This window comes from Salvia hispanica, chromosome 1 (assembly GCF_029641045.1).
Source record: "Salvia hispanica isolate PSC_SH4W2 chromosome 1, Shi_PSC_v1, whole genome shotgun sequence".
Taxonomy (NCBI): Eukaryota; Viridiplantae; Streptophyta; class Magnoliopsida; order Lamiales; family Lamiaceae; genus Salvia; species Salvia hispanica.
This window is the reverse complement of record NC_142692.1, coordinates 5,734,211-5,752,060: the sequence shown is the minus strand read 5'-3', so window position 1 is coordinate 5,752,060 and position 17,850 is coordinate 5,734,211. Positions and strand designations below refer to the sequence as shown.

At 31.8% G+C, this 17,850-nt stretch overlaps 2 protein-coding genes across 4 annotated transcripts; both read right to left on the bottom strand.

Annotated features, from left to right (window-relative positions):
- Positions 1-952: 952 nt before the first annotated feature.
- On the bottom strand, positions 953-4,531 carry LOC125222513 (protein DOWNY MILDEW RESISTANCE 6). The gene is made up of 5 exons (XM_048125173.2): positions 4,384-4,531; positions 2,807-3,165; positions 2,417-2,664; positions 2,019-2,343; positions 953-1,487 (listed from the first exon to the last, which is right to left on the bottom strand). Exons 2-5 carry the CDS (start codon positions 2,999-3,001, stop codon positions 1,245-1,247), a joined length of 1,011 nt encoding a protein of 336 aa, XP_047981130.1. The 5' UTR covers positions 3,002-3,165; positions 4,384-4,531; the 3' UTR covers positions 953-1,244.
- A 5,661-nt stretch (positions 4,532-10,192) lies between these two features.
- On the bottom strand, positions 10,193-14,943 carry LOC125219515 (protein cornichon homolog 4-like). Of its 3 annotated transcripts, XM_089066504.1 has the most exons (7): positions 14,823-14,943; positions 13,617-13,798; positions 12,651-12,773; positions 12,494-12,559; positions 11,553-11,591; positions 11,308-11,395; positions 10,193-10,447 (listed from the first exon to the last, which is right to left on the bottom strand). In XM_089066504.1, the coding sequence occupies exons 1-4, from the start codon at positions 14,892-14,894 to the stop codon at positions 12,532-12,534; spliced, it is 405 nt and encodes a 134-aa protein (XP_088922630.1). In that variant the 5' UTR covers positions 14,895-14,943; the 3' UTR covers positions 10,193-10,447; positions 11,308-11,395; positions 11,553-11,591; positions 12,494-12,531. The 3 variants fall into 3 exon arrangements, with proteins under 3 accessions (XP_088922630.1, XP_047977469.1, XP_088922634.1); XM_048121512.2 differs by lacking the exon at positions 10,193-10,447 and having other exon boundaries at positions 11,215-11,395; XM_089066508.1 differs by lacking the exon at positions 10,193-10,447 and having other exon boundaries at positions 11,215-11,395; positions 12,707-12,773.
- Between the last annotated feature and the right edge of the window lie 2,907 nt (positions 14,944-17,850).

Below are 17,850 nucleotides of genomic sequence, written 5' to 3'. Positions count from 1 at the left end.
CAAATAATTTCTTGTATTTCTCTAAGTAATATCACAAATAAAAAGGAAAAAAAAAAAAAAAGGACAAAACCTAACAAACATGGAGAAGCAAAAAGGATGTTAAATTCTACTACTAACTTTGACTAGAAACTTGCAACACATGATGTCACAAAACAGAGTATTTCAACATGTTTGTTTGGAAAGCATTCTAATCTTACAATTATAAGTAAGTAGGGAAGAAATTACCAGTCTCTCAAGAGAGAAAAAGAGGAAACTAATGAGAGAAGCCAAACCTACACTCCTTTTTACCTCATATTTAACCATCAACACCTATTTCTTGCTCTTGCTAGAATTCTTCTCTATCAATCAATATTGGGATCATGTCCAAATCTTCATCTCTGTCTTCTGCGTTGCTGCTGCAGCCATACTTGACAGATATAATCCAAACTCAAACTTGATCAGAGATGATGATGATATCTCTGCATCTTTATCTCTTGATCGTGACCGAGACACGATCACAGGCAGCGAGAACGTGGTCAATTACATTGAGGAACATCATGAGTTTAAGTTCAAAAAAACCGATGAGTTTGATGGTGATAGTGATGGATGCGGGTACGAGGGCGACGACGAAGATGACGGAGAGGATGAAGACGATGGTTTGAGCGACAAGATAGAAGAATTTATAGCCGGGAGGAAGAGGGAATGGAGGGAAGAGATTATCAGAGAAAGGTTCCTGTGCCATAAGCCAGCAGATAGTTTTTGAGATTCTTGTTTTCTGCACATTCTGTTTTGATGTTTGTGTTTGTAAATTTAGGTGTTAGGATTTTACTATTACATGTCTAAATACTTATATTATAGCATTAACTTTGATTTAATAACAACGTTTTAATCAATATTTAACCCCTATATTTTAGTTGCATTGACAGATAAGGCACACTAAGGAATAATAACAGAAAAAATAATAAAGCTGCAATTACTGGAATATAAATTTATTGACCTTGCCAATATGTATGTATAGTGAACAAAATAGCTACACAATAAGGCACCACACTTATTCATACTAAAACTACACTTAGCCACACTAACATTGAAATATTTAAGACACATGAGACTAAATCTGCAGCTCTTCTGCTTTATGCTAAAACAATAGAATGCCATTGACACAAACAGGAAAAACCTACGAGCCAACGGATGCAAAATACTGCTAAAATCAAGTTTTCAAGGGAGAGAATTCGAAGAGGAGATGCAAATCGGAAAACACAATACTAATTCTTGAATAGTTCCAAACAGTGCTCCTGGTCCAGGTTCCGGCTCCAGAACTTCTTGTAATACTCAGCATATGTGAAATCTGTGTAGACAGCTTGATCATTTCCTGTTGTCAGTTCCTTTGGAGCGCTTATGTTGGCTGAATCACACGGGCAGAGGAACGAAGCAACTGATAGTCTAGCTCTATTTGCATTTACAACAGCTCGGTGCCAAACACTTCTATACTTCCCATTGCTTAAAGCCTACACACAGAAATGAAGTTGCAAAGATAAAAAACGATGTATAGAATCCACCACATAAACACAGATCCAACAATTTTGAGCATGTTTGATTATGTATATATGTCGATCTAATGTGGAGTATTAGTCAAAGTAAACGTTCTGTTTAGGGATTCTAAACCACAATGCGTATCGAATTATTCATGACTCCATCCTTGCCGTGGAGGCATAGTTCTTCCAATGTTCATTGCAGATGTAAGGTCAAGCTTATAATCTCGTAAAATTGTAATATCACAAATTGAGTGGTTAACAGAAGTCTAAGCTGCATAAGTATCGATTCAATGAACTTTCTTGCAACTTGGAAAACCATTTTGGCAAGCAGAGAGCGTTCGAGGCATTATGAAATTTGGAACCACGGAGGAGCTCGAAATGAGAAGTTCGAATTGACATTGTTATACAACTAACTCAGCAAAATCGAAGATGCTAAGATTTGATCCATAATGCAGTTTCTTCCTGTAAGGGCAATATTACATCTATAATGAAATTCCGGTATACCTGAATTTGGTCACCAAGATTAATGACGAAGGCATCAGGCTGGGGTTTTATTGCTAACCATTTACCATCCTTAAGAACTTGAAGGCCAGACACTTGCAGATCTTGGAGCAGAATGGTGAGAGCGTTTGGATCCGTATGTGCAGGTAGTCCATACGTGAGATCAGGTGCGGGGCAAGCAGGATAATAGTTGATGGCCATGTGTTGCCCTTGTTCTCCCAATACATCCTTTAGAATGTCTTTCTGCAAGCCTAGGCTCTCAGATATGGCTTCTTGCAGTCTGAACCCGAGGGCTCGAACTTCTATGCAGTACGCGCTTACAATATCCCTACAAAACCAATAAAGAATTGTCACTTTCAATTCTTGCAATAGTACATAATATGATAAGGAATTTGGCTTACTTGAAAGAAGAGGGATTAGAAGGCCATTCGGGCGCATATTTCTCCAAGGGATAACAATGGAGCCGAAGATAGTCCCTCCAATTGTGAACAGTCTCCTTCCTCACGTTGAAACTCGTTGAGAGTCGCATAGTCTTGGAAGGGTCGTCTGAGTACAACTTCATCTTCTCCTCCACGGATAAACTGAAGAATTCATGAGCCACCTTCACCATACTATCCACTAATTCTTTCGATACACCATGATTGATCACCTATGTATAAATTTTGTACAACACATTATAAGGGTAAAAGATATATAATATATATATATATATATATATATATATATATAGTGTAAAAAAATGGTGATTTAGACATGTAGACTTGTAGTTCAGTTGAATATTATTAGAAAACCTGAAAGAAACCGTATTCTCGACATGCATCACCGATTTGTTTCACTAACAAGCCACGATCTTTACAACCCAAATCGATGACAGGAACATCATTGCACTCTGAAACTTCAGATAGTCTCGGTCTATCGGATTCAGGGCGGATGTAGCTACTAGGGAGGCTTGAGAACTCGACTCCACTAATGACCTTTGTTTCCATGGCACCGAGCTTCACTATGGTTGAACAAGCTCTAGATAACTGTCAAAAAACGGCCCCAGTTTGAGGCTTAGGAAGCTTACAGAGAGAGCAAGGTGGATAAGAGCCAGATTGAGGGCTGGATCTTTCAAAAATTCCCTTTATATTCACAGATTGATGCTGAGTGCCTAAACAATTCAAAGGTACATGATCAAATTTAGCTATTCAGTTTCTTTTCTGCCAAATGATAAATCAATAACAATTCCAAAAAGTATTGAAGTCAGCTCTCATATCTTAGACCGTTTCTCATATCAATACAACCAATAAAGAAACTGTCACTGCAGAAAAGCAGCCATGTATCATTAACATTAATTTGCAAAATGAGTCCAATTAGGCATATTTGCTTAATAATGAAAATCCAACATTCAATCAGTCAAGAAACACTAACACCCACCAAAAAAAAAAAAGTGAATGGTTTAAGGTGTATCAAGGCAAGACAGAATGAGATCCCATTTATTTAAAAATGAAATGCATGTGCCCAAACACAAGAAAACAAAACAAGCACAATCATTGTTTGTCAAAATACATATTCACATCACATGCCTGCCCAGTACATGGCTCATCTTGAAAACATGTCAAGACTCAAGAGCCATATCTGACAGAGATGGAAGATGCTGGAAACATGGTGGGAGAAAGGTGTAATAAATTTGAATAAACTCAGACTTCAAGATTCTGACCAAATTCACCTTGTGTCAGGTAAGGTCATTGCGGTAACAAACACAACAAATAGAGATGTAGAATTCATTCATCAAATTCTGAGTTGGTATTGATTAGTAGTACTAATCTATTAACAAGACTTTTTTTACTTCTATATGCTTCTTCCAACAGTTCTTGCAAGGCCACTACTCCAAAGAAATTTGCAGCTCCCTCAAAGTAAGAGTTTATCAAGTTTCACACTGTATCCACAAAATACAAAACTGTGGATTGCCTTTCTGTTATTTCAATCTCTTGTTAGTTGAAGAAGGCATGCAAAACTTGTGGGTTTTTTTTATAGATTTAGCCCAGAAAAAAAAACACCATTTTCAACAGAGATACAAATATTCCAATCTCCTGAAAAATCAAGATATCAGTTCATGCAATGCTAACTCAATGATGAAGTGGACCCAAAATTGGAATAAACTGCAAAGACTCGATTTTTAAGTACTCAAAAGATGCCTTCAGAACTTTTTCAGTTAATTACTGTATTCTAGTATTCTTAAATTCTACAATAAAGCTATCAGCCATCATTAATCCAAGTTTCAGACATGCAGACAAGAATAACAAGTGAAAAATAACAAAAACAATAGTAAAAAAATGGTAAATATTGAAAAATTGAGGAGGAGGGAAGAGAAAGAATAGAATGGCACCTCAAGCACTGTCTTCCACTCCCAATGAGCAACTCAAGCTTCACCTTCATTTCACAAGTGAAAAAGGAACGCAACGCCTTTGAGTTTAAATAAACGGAAATAGCAAGTTTTCTATTTTAAAAAATAATGGGAAAAATAAATAAATTAGTGTAGGAGTATTAAATACTCCGTTTGCAGGTGGTGACAGATGATGAATTGAAGGCAATTACCGTCGATTGATGCCACCGGAGCCCAGCTGACGTCAACACGGGGATACCCGATGACGTCATACCTACAAATCACGTGACGTGTAAAAGGTAACTGGAAGTAAATGCTGGAATAGTCCACTTGCGGCGGCGCCGGCGCGTGGTTCCAATCCCCAAACCTAAAGGGTTAATTTGGATTTTATACACCTTATATTTTGTCTCAAATTAAAAGGAAAATATTGTTCCAGTTTTTTTTTGTCTTAAAAAAATCAATACTTACATTTTTATTGAATAAAAAACATTACTTTTCAGAGCTAATACACTCCTAAGACCATCTCCAACCATTTACAAAGCTCAAACCCATTTTTAAATATACGTTATACCAAAAAGTAGTTTTACTTCAACCATTTACACCAAATTCAAAATTTACACCATTTTTAGATTTTCGTCTCACAAAATTTTTGCAGTAACACCATATATGGTATCGTTTAAAAAAAACACCAAAAATGGATTGAATTTGGTGTATGGTTGAAGAAGATTTCTACACAAAAACTCATTTATGGAGTATAGTTGGAGATGGTCTAACAGTCTAAGAGAACGAATTTTAATTTACGAAATTTATTAAAGTTAATTCCCAATTTGATAACCGATTAATTAGCTAGATTTATTCATTACAACTAGTTCTATTTGAAAGGAGTTCATGTTGAAATTGGTGAAATTGATTATGAAGCACAGTTTAATAGACAAAACATTTCTCTTTTAAAATTTCATCTAATAAATTGATAGATTTAAATTTTAAGGTATTGAATTGGAAAATATCCGGTTCTTGTGTTTTTCTGCGCATGCCATTGTCATTCAGTTACTATGACTCATTATCTTAAGATTATTTTATCCATGATTAAATTATGAGATTATTTTAATTCAAACGAAATAAATATGATTTATTGTCATATGATTATTCATCTAAATTTAAATTATAAGATTCAATTTTATAAACTAAACATAGCGCGTATTCAATCATAAAATATAACGATTGTGCATATATACACACAACAAACTAATACCAGTAGTATATTGAATTGGATAGTATCCACTAAATTGTAAATTATCCACTTTTTGTGTTTTTCCTATACATGCAAAGAATGTAGATAAGAACGATGATAATGCTCATCGTCTGGACTCTGGATTGAGGATAAATATGAAGCATGTATTACTCGATCATGTGCTCCCACTACTACTACTATTTATACTATTTGTTAAGTATTTATTTATTTATTATCATTATCATAATAATAAATATTACTCTCTTTTTCCCTTGAATCGACGTAATACGACGTGAGTGAGGTAGTTTAATGTTATAAATTTCAAATTTGAGTCTATTGTGAAGCGATTTTTAATCTATTTACTTATAAAAAAATTGTTTATTGTCATTGTTAGAGTATTAAATACGTATATCAGTATATGAAACCTCGAAGTAATAAAATTAAGTTTGAATTGACGACGGGGAGAATAAAAATAATAAAAATCTGTAAATTTGATAGATATTTTTGCATGAAAAAATGAGTATTTTTATATAAAAAAAAACTTAGTACATTAAACAGAGAGATAAGGATAAATTTAATGTGTGGCAAAGTGTTCTTGACGTGGGGGAAGGGATTGCGAAGACCTAGACTTTGCATGATATAGAGTTATTAATAATTCAATATATTTTAATTTTAGTGAGTTTATTATTTATGTTCCATCTTTAAATTCTATCAATTTAATAATAATTTGTAGTAGTAATTGTTTTACTTCTATTACTATAATTTTCAATTTATCATTTATATCTCTACTTTTTTTTAATTATATCAATATTGTCATTGAGCGTTGGTTCAATAGTTGAGTTGTGACATGACTATTGGGGGATAATTATTTTGCTCTAAAAATAATTGAATATGAGGATATTGACATTTCATTTTTATTTTTATTTTTATTTTTTATTTTTAGAAACAATGATGTAAAAGCAATTAATAATATTGACACAAAGTTATAAATGTGAGGATAGACACCTACTAAGTTGAATACTTCAAAATAGAATGAATGATATTGTCAAAAGTTAAGATAGGACTAATCAATTTTAAAGGTAGGGATATATTTGACAAATCAACCTGATAAATTCGATCATTAATTTATTAAGTTATGGTTGTTTAATAGAACGAACAACCAAACTTACATTGGAAGAGAAACACAATTTTTTTTAATCAAACAAGATATTTAATCTCAAAATTTATTAGTCTAAATTATAGTTTGAAGTTCTGTATAATATCCTAGTCTGCATTATACGCGTTTGTGAAACACATCATGTGATTAATATTGATATATACAGTATCCTAGTAGTCTGTATCCTAGTAGTCTGCTTCTCGACCTTGTCTTTCACTCTCCCCATCACAAACTCACAACTCACAACCACAATATAGTTGTTACCCTTTTTTTTTCCGATGACAATAAAATAAGATAAATACATGAAGTTTAAAGTCGAGCTGTCTAGACATGTGCATGTTATATATCGATATGAGACAACAATATAATTAGCCCCCCCTCCACAAATTATATATTAATACAAATAAATGTATAATCATCATTAATTATACTACTCTAGTACTATTTGTTGGATTATAGTACTTCCCCCGTCCGCAAATAAGAGTCTAGCTCATTTCTATCTGACACGGATTTTAAGAAATGTTAAGAAAAGTGAATGGAAGAAAAGTTAGTGAAATATGAGTCTCACTTGTATATATTAGTTTTAAATAATATGTGAGTGGAATGTTAGTGGAATGTGGAGCTTTTTAAATATTTATAGTAATAATAAATCAGAACTCCTATTCGTGAATGGTCCAAAATAGAAAGATGGAACTCCTATTTGCGACGGGAAGATTACTCAAATATTGTTAATGCTGATAATTTTAGGAAGCATTAAACAAAATCACATATTTCACGTGGCCAAATTCAGCCATGCTAATAGTTACTCTATCCCACAAATATGTTGAGAGTTTAAATCGCCACAAAATAAATAGAAAATTATTATTGATCTTTTCGGCAAAGAGAACTTACAAGTTTCAAGGTAAAGTTGTCTTCCGTAAAATTTCCCTTGTATCCAATACAGAAAAAGATGCTCCCTTCACAGTTCATACTATTTATTTTATTTTATTTTATTTTATTTTATTTTTGTAATAGTATTATGTTAACGAGTTATTTCACTTTATTTCTCAATAGCTACGTTTTGGTTTTTATATCTAACGGGCTACAATAAATTAGGGTTCCCTGCCCTCAATGTCAAGTACTCGCTTGTGGAGTATATTTTTTCTTTTTTAATGTCTCACTCTAAATGATATATCTTTTTAAAATAAAAATTTCGCTCTCTCTAATTTTTTTCTCTTATTTTATTCTCTTTCTACTTACAAAACAATACCTCCCCTTTTTAATATCACTGACATTTTTCCATTTCGGCTCGTCCCAAACTACTTACATTATTCTTATTTAAAATATAAATTATGGTATTATATATTAATATAATATTAGAGTTAATTAAGTGTTTCCTTATTAAGTGGCCTCTCATTGCACTTAAAATACTAATTTAATTATATTAAAAAATCAATCACAAATTTACGATTAAAAATGAAAAGTGCGAGTAATGCAGGACGAAAGGGAATACTACATAAAATCACGTACCGAATAAGAAATGCACCATTTAGAATACGTCAGAGAGAATATTACTATTTACTAAAAACTTTTTTTGAATCGGTCTCGACTTTTTAAAATAATAAATAATATAAATATTTTTCCTTATAATTTGATAGTTAAATTTTGTGTGTTTATATAATAGAGTATCAATCACATTGTCAGTTAGTACTACAATGGACAAATCAAAGAGAAAAATCCAACTGTGATAACCGACATAAAGAAAGTGTGAAATAGGGAGGTGGGGACAAATTGACTTGGTCATATTTCCACAAAACGTGTAGGTGGTGGCGGTGCACGTGCCTCTTTTCTGAGTGGATCTGCTTCCGCCACCGCTGCTACGCTGCTCCCGCCACCATTATTTTTATCTCATTCCGCCGCCCATGCCGGAAGACCTGGTCCGCCTTTTTTTTTTTTTGAACTCTCTTTTACTGTTTAACCCATCCTCTTTATTTTCCATTTTTTCTTTTCTTTCGGCGGATCCATTATGTAAAAGTTATATAGGCATCTCTCCTATTAGCATGAGGATTTCCATTTGAGTTTAGCAACTAATATTAAAAATATAAAGGACAGTAGTTAAAAAAGAATTGTGAAATTAAAATATAATACTTCTCCAGTTCCATAATAGATAACACACTTAATAATGATACGTGATTTTAGGAGATGTTGTTTTGTATTAAGTGGAAAAAGAGAAATTAGTATATTTATATTAAGGTGAGAGAAACCTTTTACCAAAAAAGAAATGTGACATTTTTTATGGGACACGTAGAAAGAAAAATGTGGGGAGTACATTTTTGTAAATTAATTTTATAATAAAATATGAATATAATAAATTAGTGGATCGTGGGACGTATATATCATTTATTTCAAATTGAGTTAGGACTCTTTAAGTATGAACTACTAAAATAATAAATTGGGATTCCTAAGAGTGCATAAAAAAGTACTTAATATATTAAATTAAAATAAGAGAGTGTCTAAATTCAAAAAGGAAGTAAATAAAATAGAGGAAGATAGAGCATTATTTTTTTGCTAAATATATAATTTATTTAATTATTACTACTACTAAATTCTCGAGAAAAATGACTCAATTAATTTTTATAATAATTTTATTTTCCGATGAAATTAATTTATTTTTCATTAAGAATGATTTAAGTAACATTTTTCTTTTGTATTTCTATTTAATTTTAAAATTTACATTTAAATGGATTTAAGATTATTTTTCGTGTATAAATAAAATAATGCATTTGAAATTTTTGTGACAGACCATGTCCCAAATAATGAAAATAAGTAGAGAAAAAAAGTGTCATGGTGTATGGCCCATAGTAGGCCTATCACTGGCCTTTTATTTATAACCAATTGTGGTAGCTGTTTTATCTAATTTCATATAGATTTATACTCCTACCAAATTTCGTGGTTTTTATTTTTTCATTTTTTATTGTTTGGTGCTATACACTAATTGATTATTCAGGAATATACTAGAACCATTAGACACTAATTTTAAAGTTTTAATTCATAACAATTTAGCTTGGAAAATTAAATTGTAACAAACCATTTGCTATACATACACTAATTAATTTTCAATTATATACCCTAAACTTTAAATCAATTTTATACTAAAAATAGCACTTAAAAATAACCTAAAACAAGCTTGCACGTGACGGATCTAGAATAATAAACAGATGTTTATTTTATGTATTTGATGAAAATTCTAACTTAAGACCATTTCAAAGAGAGATTAAGAAAAACTTCAGGTAGGTTTAAGTCAAGGAAATCGTCTTCCTTCTAGAGTAGTACTCCTATGACAATGTCTAGAAACCTAAAATTCAAGAATACTCTTTGTCAAAATATTACAACAGGAAGCTAAATGAGTTAGAGTAGAAATTTTTATCATATTTTTAAAGGTGTATTTAACAAAGGAAACTTGTGAGTATGACACAATGAAAGAGGTAGTCGCCAGTGTAGGAAGGCAGAGGCAGTGCGTCAACCGTCGCTGTCAATGGATGGCCGGCGAAGAAAGAAAATGAACCTCAACCCAAAGGTCTGGAAAGAGTTCACGACAACTCCAAAGACCGAATTTAATGGAGTTTTCCATCCTTTATAGACCGACAGTGAGGTCGATCTACCCCTGACTTCATTTGGATCCGCGGTTGATCACAATCATGCTAATATGATAAAATCATTATTTTAAATTAGTAAATAATTGAGCTCGTAGCCCTACAAGTTCCAGTCATATAACCATGAATTAGTCTATATAAGTTTCGTAATTATTATTTTGGTCGCTTGCCATTTTTTTCATAGGTAAATTGATTGATAGATGTTTCTACCTTATCTCATGTTTATACGATTATAGTGCTATTTATTGACGTTTCAAAAAGGACAATCAAAATAGAAAGAAGAATGTAGCAACGACAACCAAGTTTCATCAAGTTGGAAAAAAAAAAAAATCGTGGCTTCGTTTAGTTTAATACTTACTATAATTAAACGACGTGTATACTACGTGTATACTAGTCACATTATTAACACATATGTTAAGTGATGTAATACTATTACGCAATAGATGACCCAAATTAAATATATATGATTGTTTTTAATATGACTATTTAGAAGCTACTATCTTCATTAACGCGTAATTTACTCACTGTCACAACTTAAAAGTTTCAGCCTACATTTATTATTATTATTATTTTTTAAATGAATCCTATATTTTACTAACTCATTATACTCAAATCGAGACTCATAAGATGGGACCGAGAGCGTATTAATTAGACAGATGAACTCATTCAAACTATATTATTGCTTAAATATGAAACTGAAATTATGATTCTGCCGTCAGCTGTTGACTCTTTTAAACAAATTAGTAGTATTAAATTTTCTAATGTAACATCATAATAATGTTGCAAGCTAGCATAAAAATATTGCCACTGATGCATCAGATCAATCAAGGACATATTTTACTCAACCAAAGACACCAAAATTCAACAAGGAAGACTTTTAGAAAATATTTTTTAAATGTCAAACTTACATTACTACTATAACTTGAATGGCATGGAGCAACCCTATGTGAGTATAATAACTCCATTGATGTCGATTTTGGAGACAAATTCGCAAACCTGCAAAGTCATGACATTCATGTCCCAACAAAACCAAGATTTTAAATTAGTACCGACATGAGATCAATGTTGTAGTTGAGCAGCTAATGTGACTAGAAGCTTAGTGCAGGTGAAAGTTTGGAGTTTATGAATAATACAAACGAATTCAAGTGTATACCGGATGCCATCTTCATGCCACCTCGATCGCCTTCGTTTGCTAAAACAATCAGAAAAATAAAAAAGCGACATCAAGTTAGAAAGAGCAAGAGCAGGCATGACTTCTGTAGGGTAATAATAATGACAATTAAAACAATTCGACTAGAAAGCAGGCAGTTATTCAATACTTGCGGTGCGAGGTATTGACTAATTTTAGGCTTTTAGCTGATTATATTGACAATTTCCCAGCTTCAGCACTTAGTGGATATAATGAAATGGCTCAACATGAAAAAACTGCATCTGCTTAGCCTCTTGAGGTCATACATATGTCATAGCATGATGATTCAAACACTTCAACCAATTAAGCAATATAGCTAGCTTCACAAATAAATAACAAATGATTTTGCTTGGATCAGAATACTTTAGAATGTAAAGCTGATAAAGCCAAAACAGACGCATATAGTTTAGGATTTCTATTCACCTATTGGTGGAGTAACATGGAATCTAAAACGCCTGCATAAAAATTTACTTCTTAAGTACTGTTCCATAAGAAAGTTCACGTAGGTTATGGAGCACAAATATCACTGTTTTTACTCTTCTTCTACACTTGAATAAATCTTATACACAATCTTCATGCATGTGGCAGGCACATTTTACAGTTTTGTAAAAGTAACAAAATTTCTTTCTGATCCCTATTGCATATAAGAGCAAATGTTCCATATTAAAATTAGATCTACAACTACTCGTTTCCTAGTCTTTCTCCTAATTCCTTTGCAGTCCCATGTGATATTGCCTTAAATCATGACCAAATAAAATTGGAGTGACTAAGCTCTCAGAATAAGAACAGTGTATGAGATCATTGTGTCTTCTACTTCTACCTCAAAGATTGTGATATTTCTCAGCGTTCAATGGGTTAACTAAATAAAGTAAAACATCAAAGAATAAAAATAAACGGAAGCTTACAGAATGTATAATTAATGGCAGCATCAAATTCACATTGATCATTCATCCACAACGCTCCAAATCATCCTGAAACGAAACGCCACTTTTTAGAAGCCAGAAAAGGAAGAGGTCCCCAGAACTAGCACATCTGTTTTAGCAAAATGTTATATATGCTTACCAGAATATCGTCAATGCCAGAAAGATGATCAGGTAACTAATCTTGATAAATCTCACCTTCTTCTCCCAATGAAGCTGGTTAAAAATCTCAGTTACATCCAGAAGGTGTTGCCGCCGAGTGTATCTAATTTCAAGTGGATACCAGTCAGCTACTAACTTTCCAGAAATATGAAAAGCTAGCAAACAAGCAGTTAAATTAGTTGCAAGTAAAGCACATTCAATTGTAGATACAAAGGGTAAAAGATATTAATGGACATGAACTTCTTGTTGACCCCATTAATATAGTGCTAACGAAAGATGTTTTTCAAGGTAATATGTAAATGAATCAGTGTCAAGTCTGCTAACAGGAAAATTCATGCCCTGACCATGAAGGAGGGAACTGGCTCTCAGTTCATGCTGTAGGAGACAATCTTTAACCATTGAAATCTCATTACCGAACTAATCAGCAATTCGTTAAGTCCAGTAACCCAGATGTTGTATAAGTAGAAGTATGAAGTCATTTCGAAAAGATCCAAATTATGTCAACTTTTAAGAAATTAAACCATACTGCTGATACACAGTGCATTCTCGGTAGATACTTATCTACACTATATAGTTTTGAAGTGCCTAACAGAAAATTAGTAGCACCAGCTGATTGTTTGATGAAACCAGTGTGGCTACACCTTTTTTATTAATTCATTCTCAGTTTTAACTATCCCGTTGCAAGTAGGACTTCTCGGAATCTACCTACATAATGTTTGATTCCATGTATCAGTTTCAATATAAGTGAAATATGAGGATATTTCTCAGAGAAGTAAGTTTTAAAAATGAGTTCTCTGGATCTCCACCACTTCATACACCTGAGCAAAATTTTCACTCTTACCAACAGTGCAGAAGCTAAATCGGCCCAAGTCTTGTCAGCTTACATTGACCATGTGATAGAGAAACGTTCACCATTGTAGAAAATGTGACTGGAACAGAAACTTACATTGTTACATTGTAATATGCGTATGGAAGGCCGAGCAAACACATACCCCAATGCCCTGTAATAAGAAGGAGAAGGCACAAAACTCCTTCTGCAATAAACTCTGGCAAAACAGCCTTATTTACTCGGGATGCTGTATCATATGGGTTGATATAATCAAACTCAAGGTCGGCCAAGCACATTAGCTGCAATACAACATTTTAGGCATCATTTTCCCAATAATGCAAAGGAAAGGAATAGATAGACCACATTAACAAGAAAATTGGAAGTTCTAGAGCAAGGAAGATAAATAAGATGGCATCAATTCTCAGTTTCTCCCATTGACATCATAGATTCTGCTCAGGACATGAACACTTCACTACAGGCTACAGCAGCCCCATATATATCGGGCAGTAAAATGTAAAATTAGTCACTCTCTTTACACAATTTTCACATAGCAAATATGTATCTTACACAGCAGCTTATGCATAAAAAAGAGATGGGGCTTATACAGAGCTTTTATTTTCAAAACCAAACTCAGCACACACACCACGAGGCTTAAAACTAACGTTGTCTATTCTCTGTTTTATGCAAGATAACACTACTCACTTACGGAACTTCACCAAACGTTGTGGCTCATCCAAAAAACACAAATGCATTATAGTTTACAATCTGTTTATCATCTTTCCAACCTGCATTTGTTAATTCCTCCATGGAACCATGAATATCAATAACTCTGTGCATAGCCATCCTCAAAGTTTCTACTTTTATAGTAATTTACAACAAATTCAGCTACCAGAACACATTTTTTAATGTTCTCAACTAGAAATCAAAACCAAATAGTAATTCAATAGACATCGTTAATCGCTATGAAAGATTCCATATTCTTGAAATTTCAATTTTCCATATGCCCAAATAATCTCACTCCATCGTTCATTAACAAACACTACAGTCTTTCCCCAATGCATCACTTTTCCCCAGTGACAGTCCGGCAGTTAAATTGGCATCTCAGTCCTATCAATTCTATCTTGCTTCAATTTCATGTCAAGTTAAAAGATTACTACTATTTCCGATCAAAAAAAATGCAAAGGAAAGGAAAGGGAAAGAAGAATTGTGTTCCCATATGAACGTGAAACATAAGCTAGTCGTAATAAAATGGTTAAAGAGGTGGAGTGAAGTAAATAAATTGAAATTAGCATACAGGAAAGTATAGGGTACACTGAAAATTACCTGGAAAAGTACAGCACCGATTATACCTATGACGAGAAAGAAGGAACCTAGCCATGCAAATAAATCCACCATAGCTGCCTCTGATAAGCACCTTTCTCTTTCTTTCTCTGTAACTCTCTCTCTTTCTGCTCTTAAATAGGGTATACTCGAAGAAACGACATAGACCATAAAGCGTGATTTGCTCCATACAGTCAATAAACTTTAGACTAAAATTACTCGACTGAAATACCAAATATGCCCTTACTTGATCGCATTGTAGTTTAAATCGGAACGGTAAGGATCACCTAATTCTTTTTCCTAATACATTTCCTAATCCACCCCTCACACACAAGCCTAATGTTGCACTAATGCTAATCGAATACCATAATTAGCGATGTGGTCGGTTAAAGAGTATTTGATACATCAACTCCACCCTAAATTTCTTGGCAACTTAAGAGGATTTGCTTTAATCTTACTTATGACCGTCTCGAGAAACATCTCCATTTTCCCGATGTGGTTGACGCATTCACTTCTAAAAGACGTTAGACATCAACTGTAAAGTTGGTGGGGAACGCTAACAAAGGTCAATGACGACAACCTTGTTGGTAATGATACATGGGCCCTTGCACAACTATAATGTTATTCGAATTTGAAGGAATACTTTATCTGACTCACAAAAATAGAGATATTGAGGACTACACGAAATTAAATACAAAATTGGTTGAATAGGAGAGAGGTAAAAAGAAAAGGTCATTGAAGTGTTGCCAGTGGAGAATGAAGCACACCACATAAAGGGAGTAAGAGTCATAATAATTACTTAAAGGATAATGCTATGCAGCCACATTATGGTCATCCACACAAGGGTATAATGGTATTAAAATATTAGAAAAACTAAGCCTAGTTATTAGTGCATAAGTATTTTACATAACAGCCCTTTCCCTATAAAGCTCTATATTTCCCATTAATGTCCGACCCTTTATTCTTCCACCTTTCGGACCAAATTTTACAAACAAATGAGATTAGTTTGATTAAGATCGATAAATTATATAGTTTGAGTTAATGATGATTTATAGATTAGATATAATTCAAACGATTGATAATAGTAATAATGTGAATAATAATAGGATTGAGTTAGTGATATTAACAACATTAATTATTACTATTATCATTACAATGATTATTATTTTATAAAATATAATAGGATTATTATACTTTTATATTTTAATATTATTAAATATTTTAAAATGTAGTATGTTATACTTATAGTTTTGTAAATTAATATATGTAGTACTAATTATTATTTTTATGTATATTAAATTAATAAGTATAATATGTTTAAATTGTTATATTTTAATGTTATTAATTGACTGAATAGATACTTAGAGATTTTTATTTGTTATCCAGTTCAATTGAATTGAACAATTTATGATTTCTAAACACGAGATATAACTTAAAGTTAAAGTGCACACCAATAAATTAATTTATTATAATTATTCCTAAACACAAATGTTTAAAAATTATTTTCTAATGTCAAGAATATTTATAATGTAACTTCAAAACTTAACTCACATAAATAAATAAAAGTACATATATATAAATTGGAACTCCTAGTTATTTAATTGAATTGAATATCAATTGAATGAAATTTACTAGTATAAACTAAATTACAAACTTATTAGATTAAAAATAGAGTATTAATTTTTCCCATCAAAATAAATATAATAAATTAAAAAGTTAGTACTAAAAAAAAGTAAATAAATATTCATTTTCAAGATTATATTTCGAGATTAAATATATATTTTGTTTGGTTCTTGAGATTGAATTCCACAACTCAATCATAGATGAATAATCATGTGATAACTAGTAATGGACATTCCCCCTTCTAACTAAAATAATCTCACAATTCAATCCTAGATAAACATCTCATGATTATTTTGTCTAACAAACCAAACAACCACTATGTATATTATGTACTACTACTACTACTATATTAAGTTCTCCAATCATCCAACCAAATGTAAAATTAATTAATATTCCAATTATACAAATAAATCAAAGATCAACTGACTCCAAGATTATTATCAATTAAAAAAATATAAATAAGATAAATATAAATAAGATGCAACTGATTAACGAACGGTAATATAACACTACAACAGTATATAGTTAGTATTTATATTACATGCACTAAAGTATAAAATACAAAATAAACAACGCTAAACATGTATCGAACGAGAGTATGGAGCTCGCATAAGGTTTGTAGCTTATTATGATGGTATACTATATATATTGAGTACACAAATTAATGATTATTGTATAACTATAAAATCATATTATTATAATTTATATTTTTAAAAGTAATTGATAAAATCAAAATATGATAGTATCCTAATCATATGAAATTTGTAAATTAATAGTAGTATTATTTTAAACAATTAAATGTTATAACAATAATTATTATTATTTGTTAATCTTTTTGATATTGTCATATTATAGATTTTATTACAGTGTTGTAACATTATTTAAAATTATCCTTAACAAGTGGTAACTATGTATTTTACTTATATCACTATACTTATATTATACTCCTTCAGTCCCATAAAAATAATGGTAATAGGTATGACACGAGAATTAAGACAAAATTAGTAAAGTAAGAGAGATGAAAAGAATGATATAGTAAAGTAAGAGAAGGGAGAGAATGATAGTTAAAGTAGTGTTAATGGATAATGAGACTAACACTATTAAATTGATATAACTTTTTAAAAATGAGAGAGAATGGTAGTTAAAGTAGTGTTAATGGATAACGAGACTAACATTATTAAATTGATATAACTTTCTAAAAATGAAATGCACATATTTTTTCGGGACGGACGAAAATGGAAAGTGCATATATTTTTATGGGACAGATGAAATATTTTATTAGTATTATTAGTTAATTATTAGTGTAAAACATGACACTACACTATAGCATGTACGTATATACAGTAAATATAATTTAAATATTTAATTATTATATCTATGCTATAATACTGTTAATTCTTCTTATAAA

Bases quoted from the DNA above. Each gene is read 5' to 3' on its own strand.
- LOC125222513 (XM_048125173.2), bottom strand. From the start codon at position 3,001: ATGGAAACAAAGGTCATTAGTGGAGTCGAGTTCTCAAGCCTCCCTAGT. The intron at 2,665-2,806 runs GTTTTCTAATAA...ATTTATACATAG, and splicing joins GAGAATACGGTTTCTTTCAG to GTGATCAATCATGGTGTATC. The intron at 1,488-2,018 runs GTATACCGGAAT...TTCTGTGTGTAG, and splicing joins ATCTTGGTGACCAAATTCAG to GCTTTAAGCAATGGGAAGTA.
- LOC125219515 (XM_089066504.1), bottom strand. From the start codon at position 14,894: ATGGTGGATTTATTTGCATGGCTAGGTTCCTTCTTTCTCGTCATAGGT. The intron at 13,799-14,822 runs GTAATTTTCAGT...GTTGTATTGCAG, and splicing joins TCGGTGCTGTACTTTTCCAG to CTAATGTGCTTGGCCGACCT. The intron at 12,560-12,650 runs GTAAGCATATAT...GTTTCGTTTCAG, and splicing joins CTGGCATTGACGATATTCTG to GATGATTTGGAGCGTTGTGG.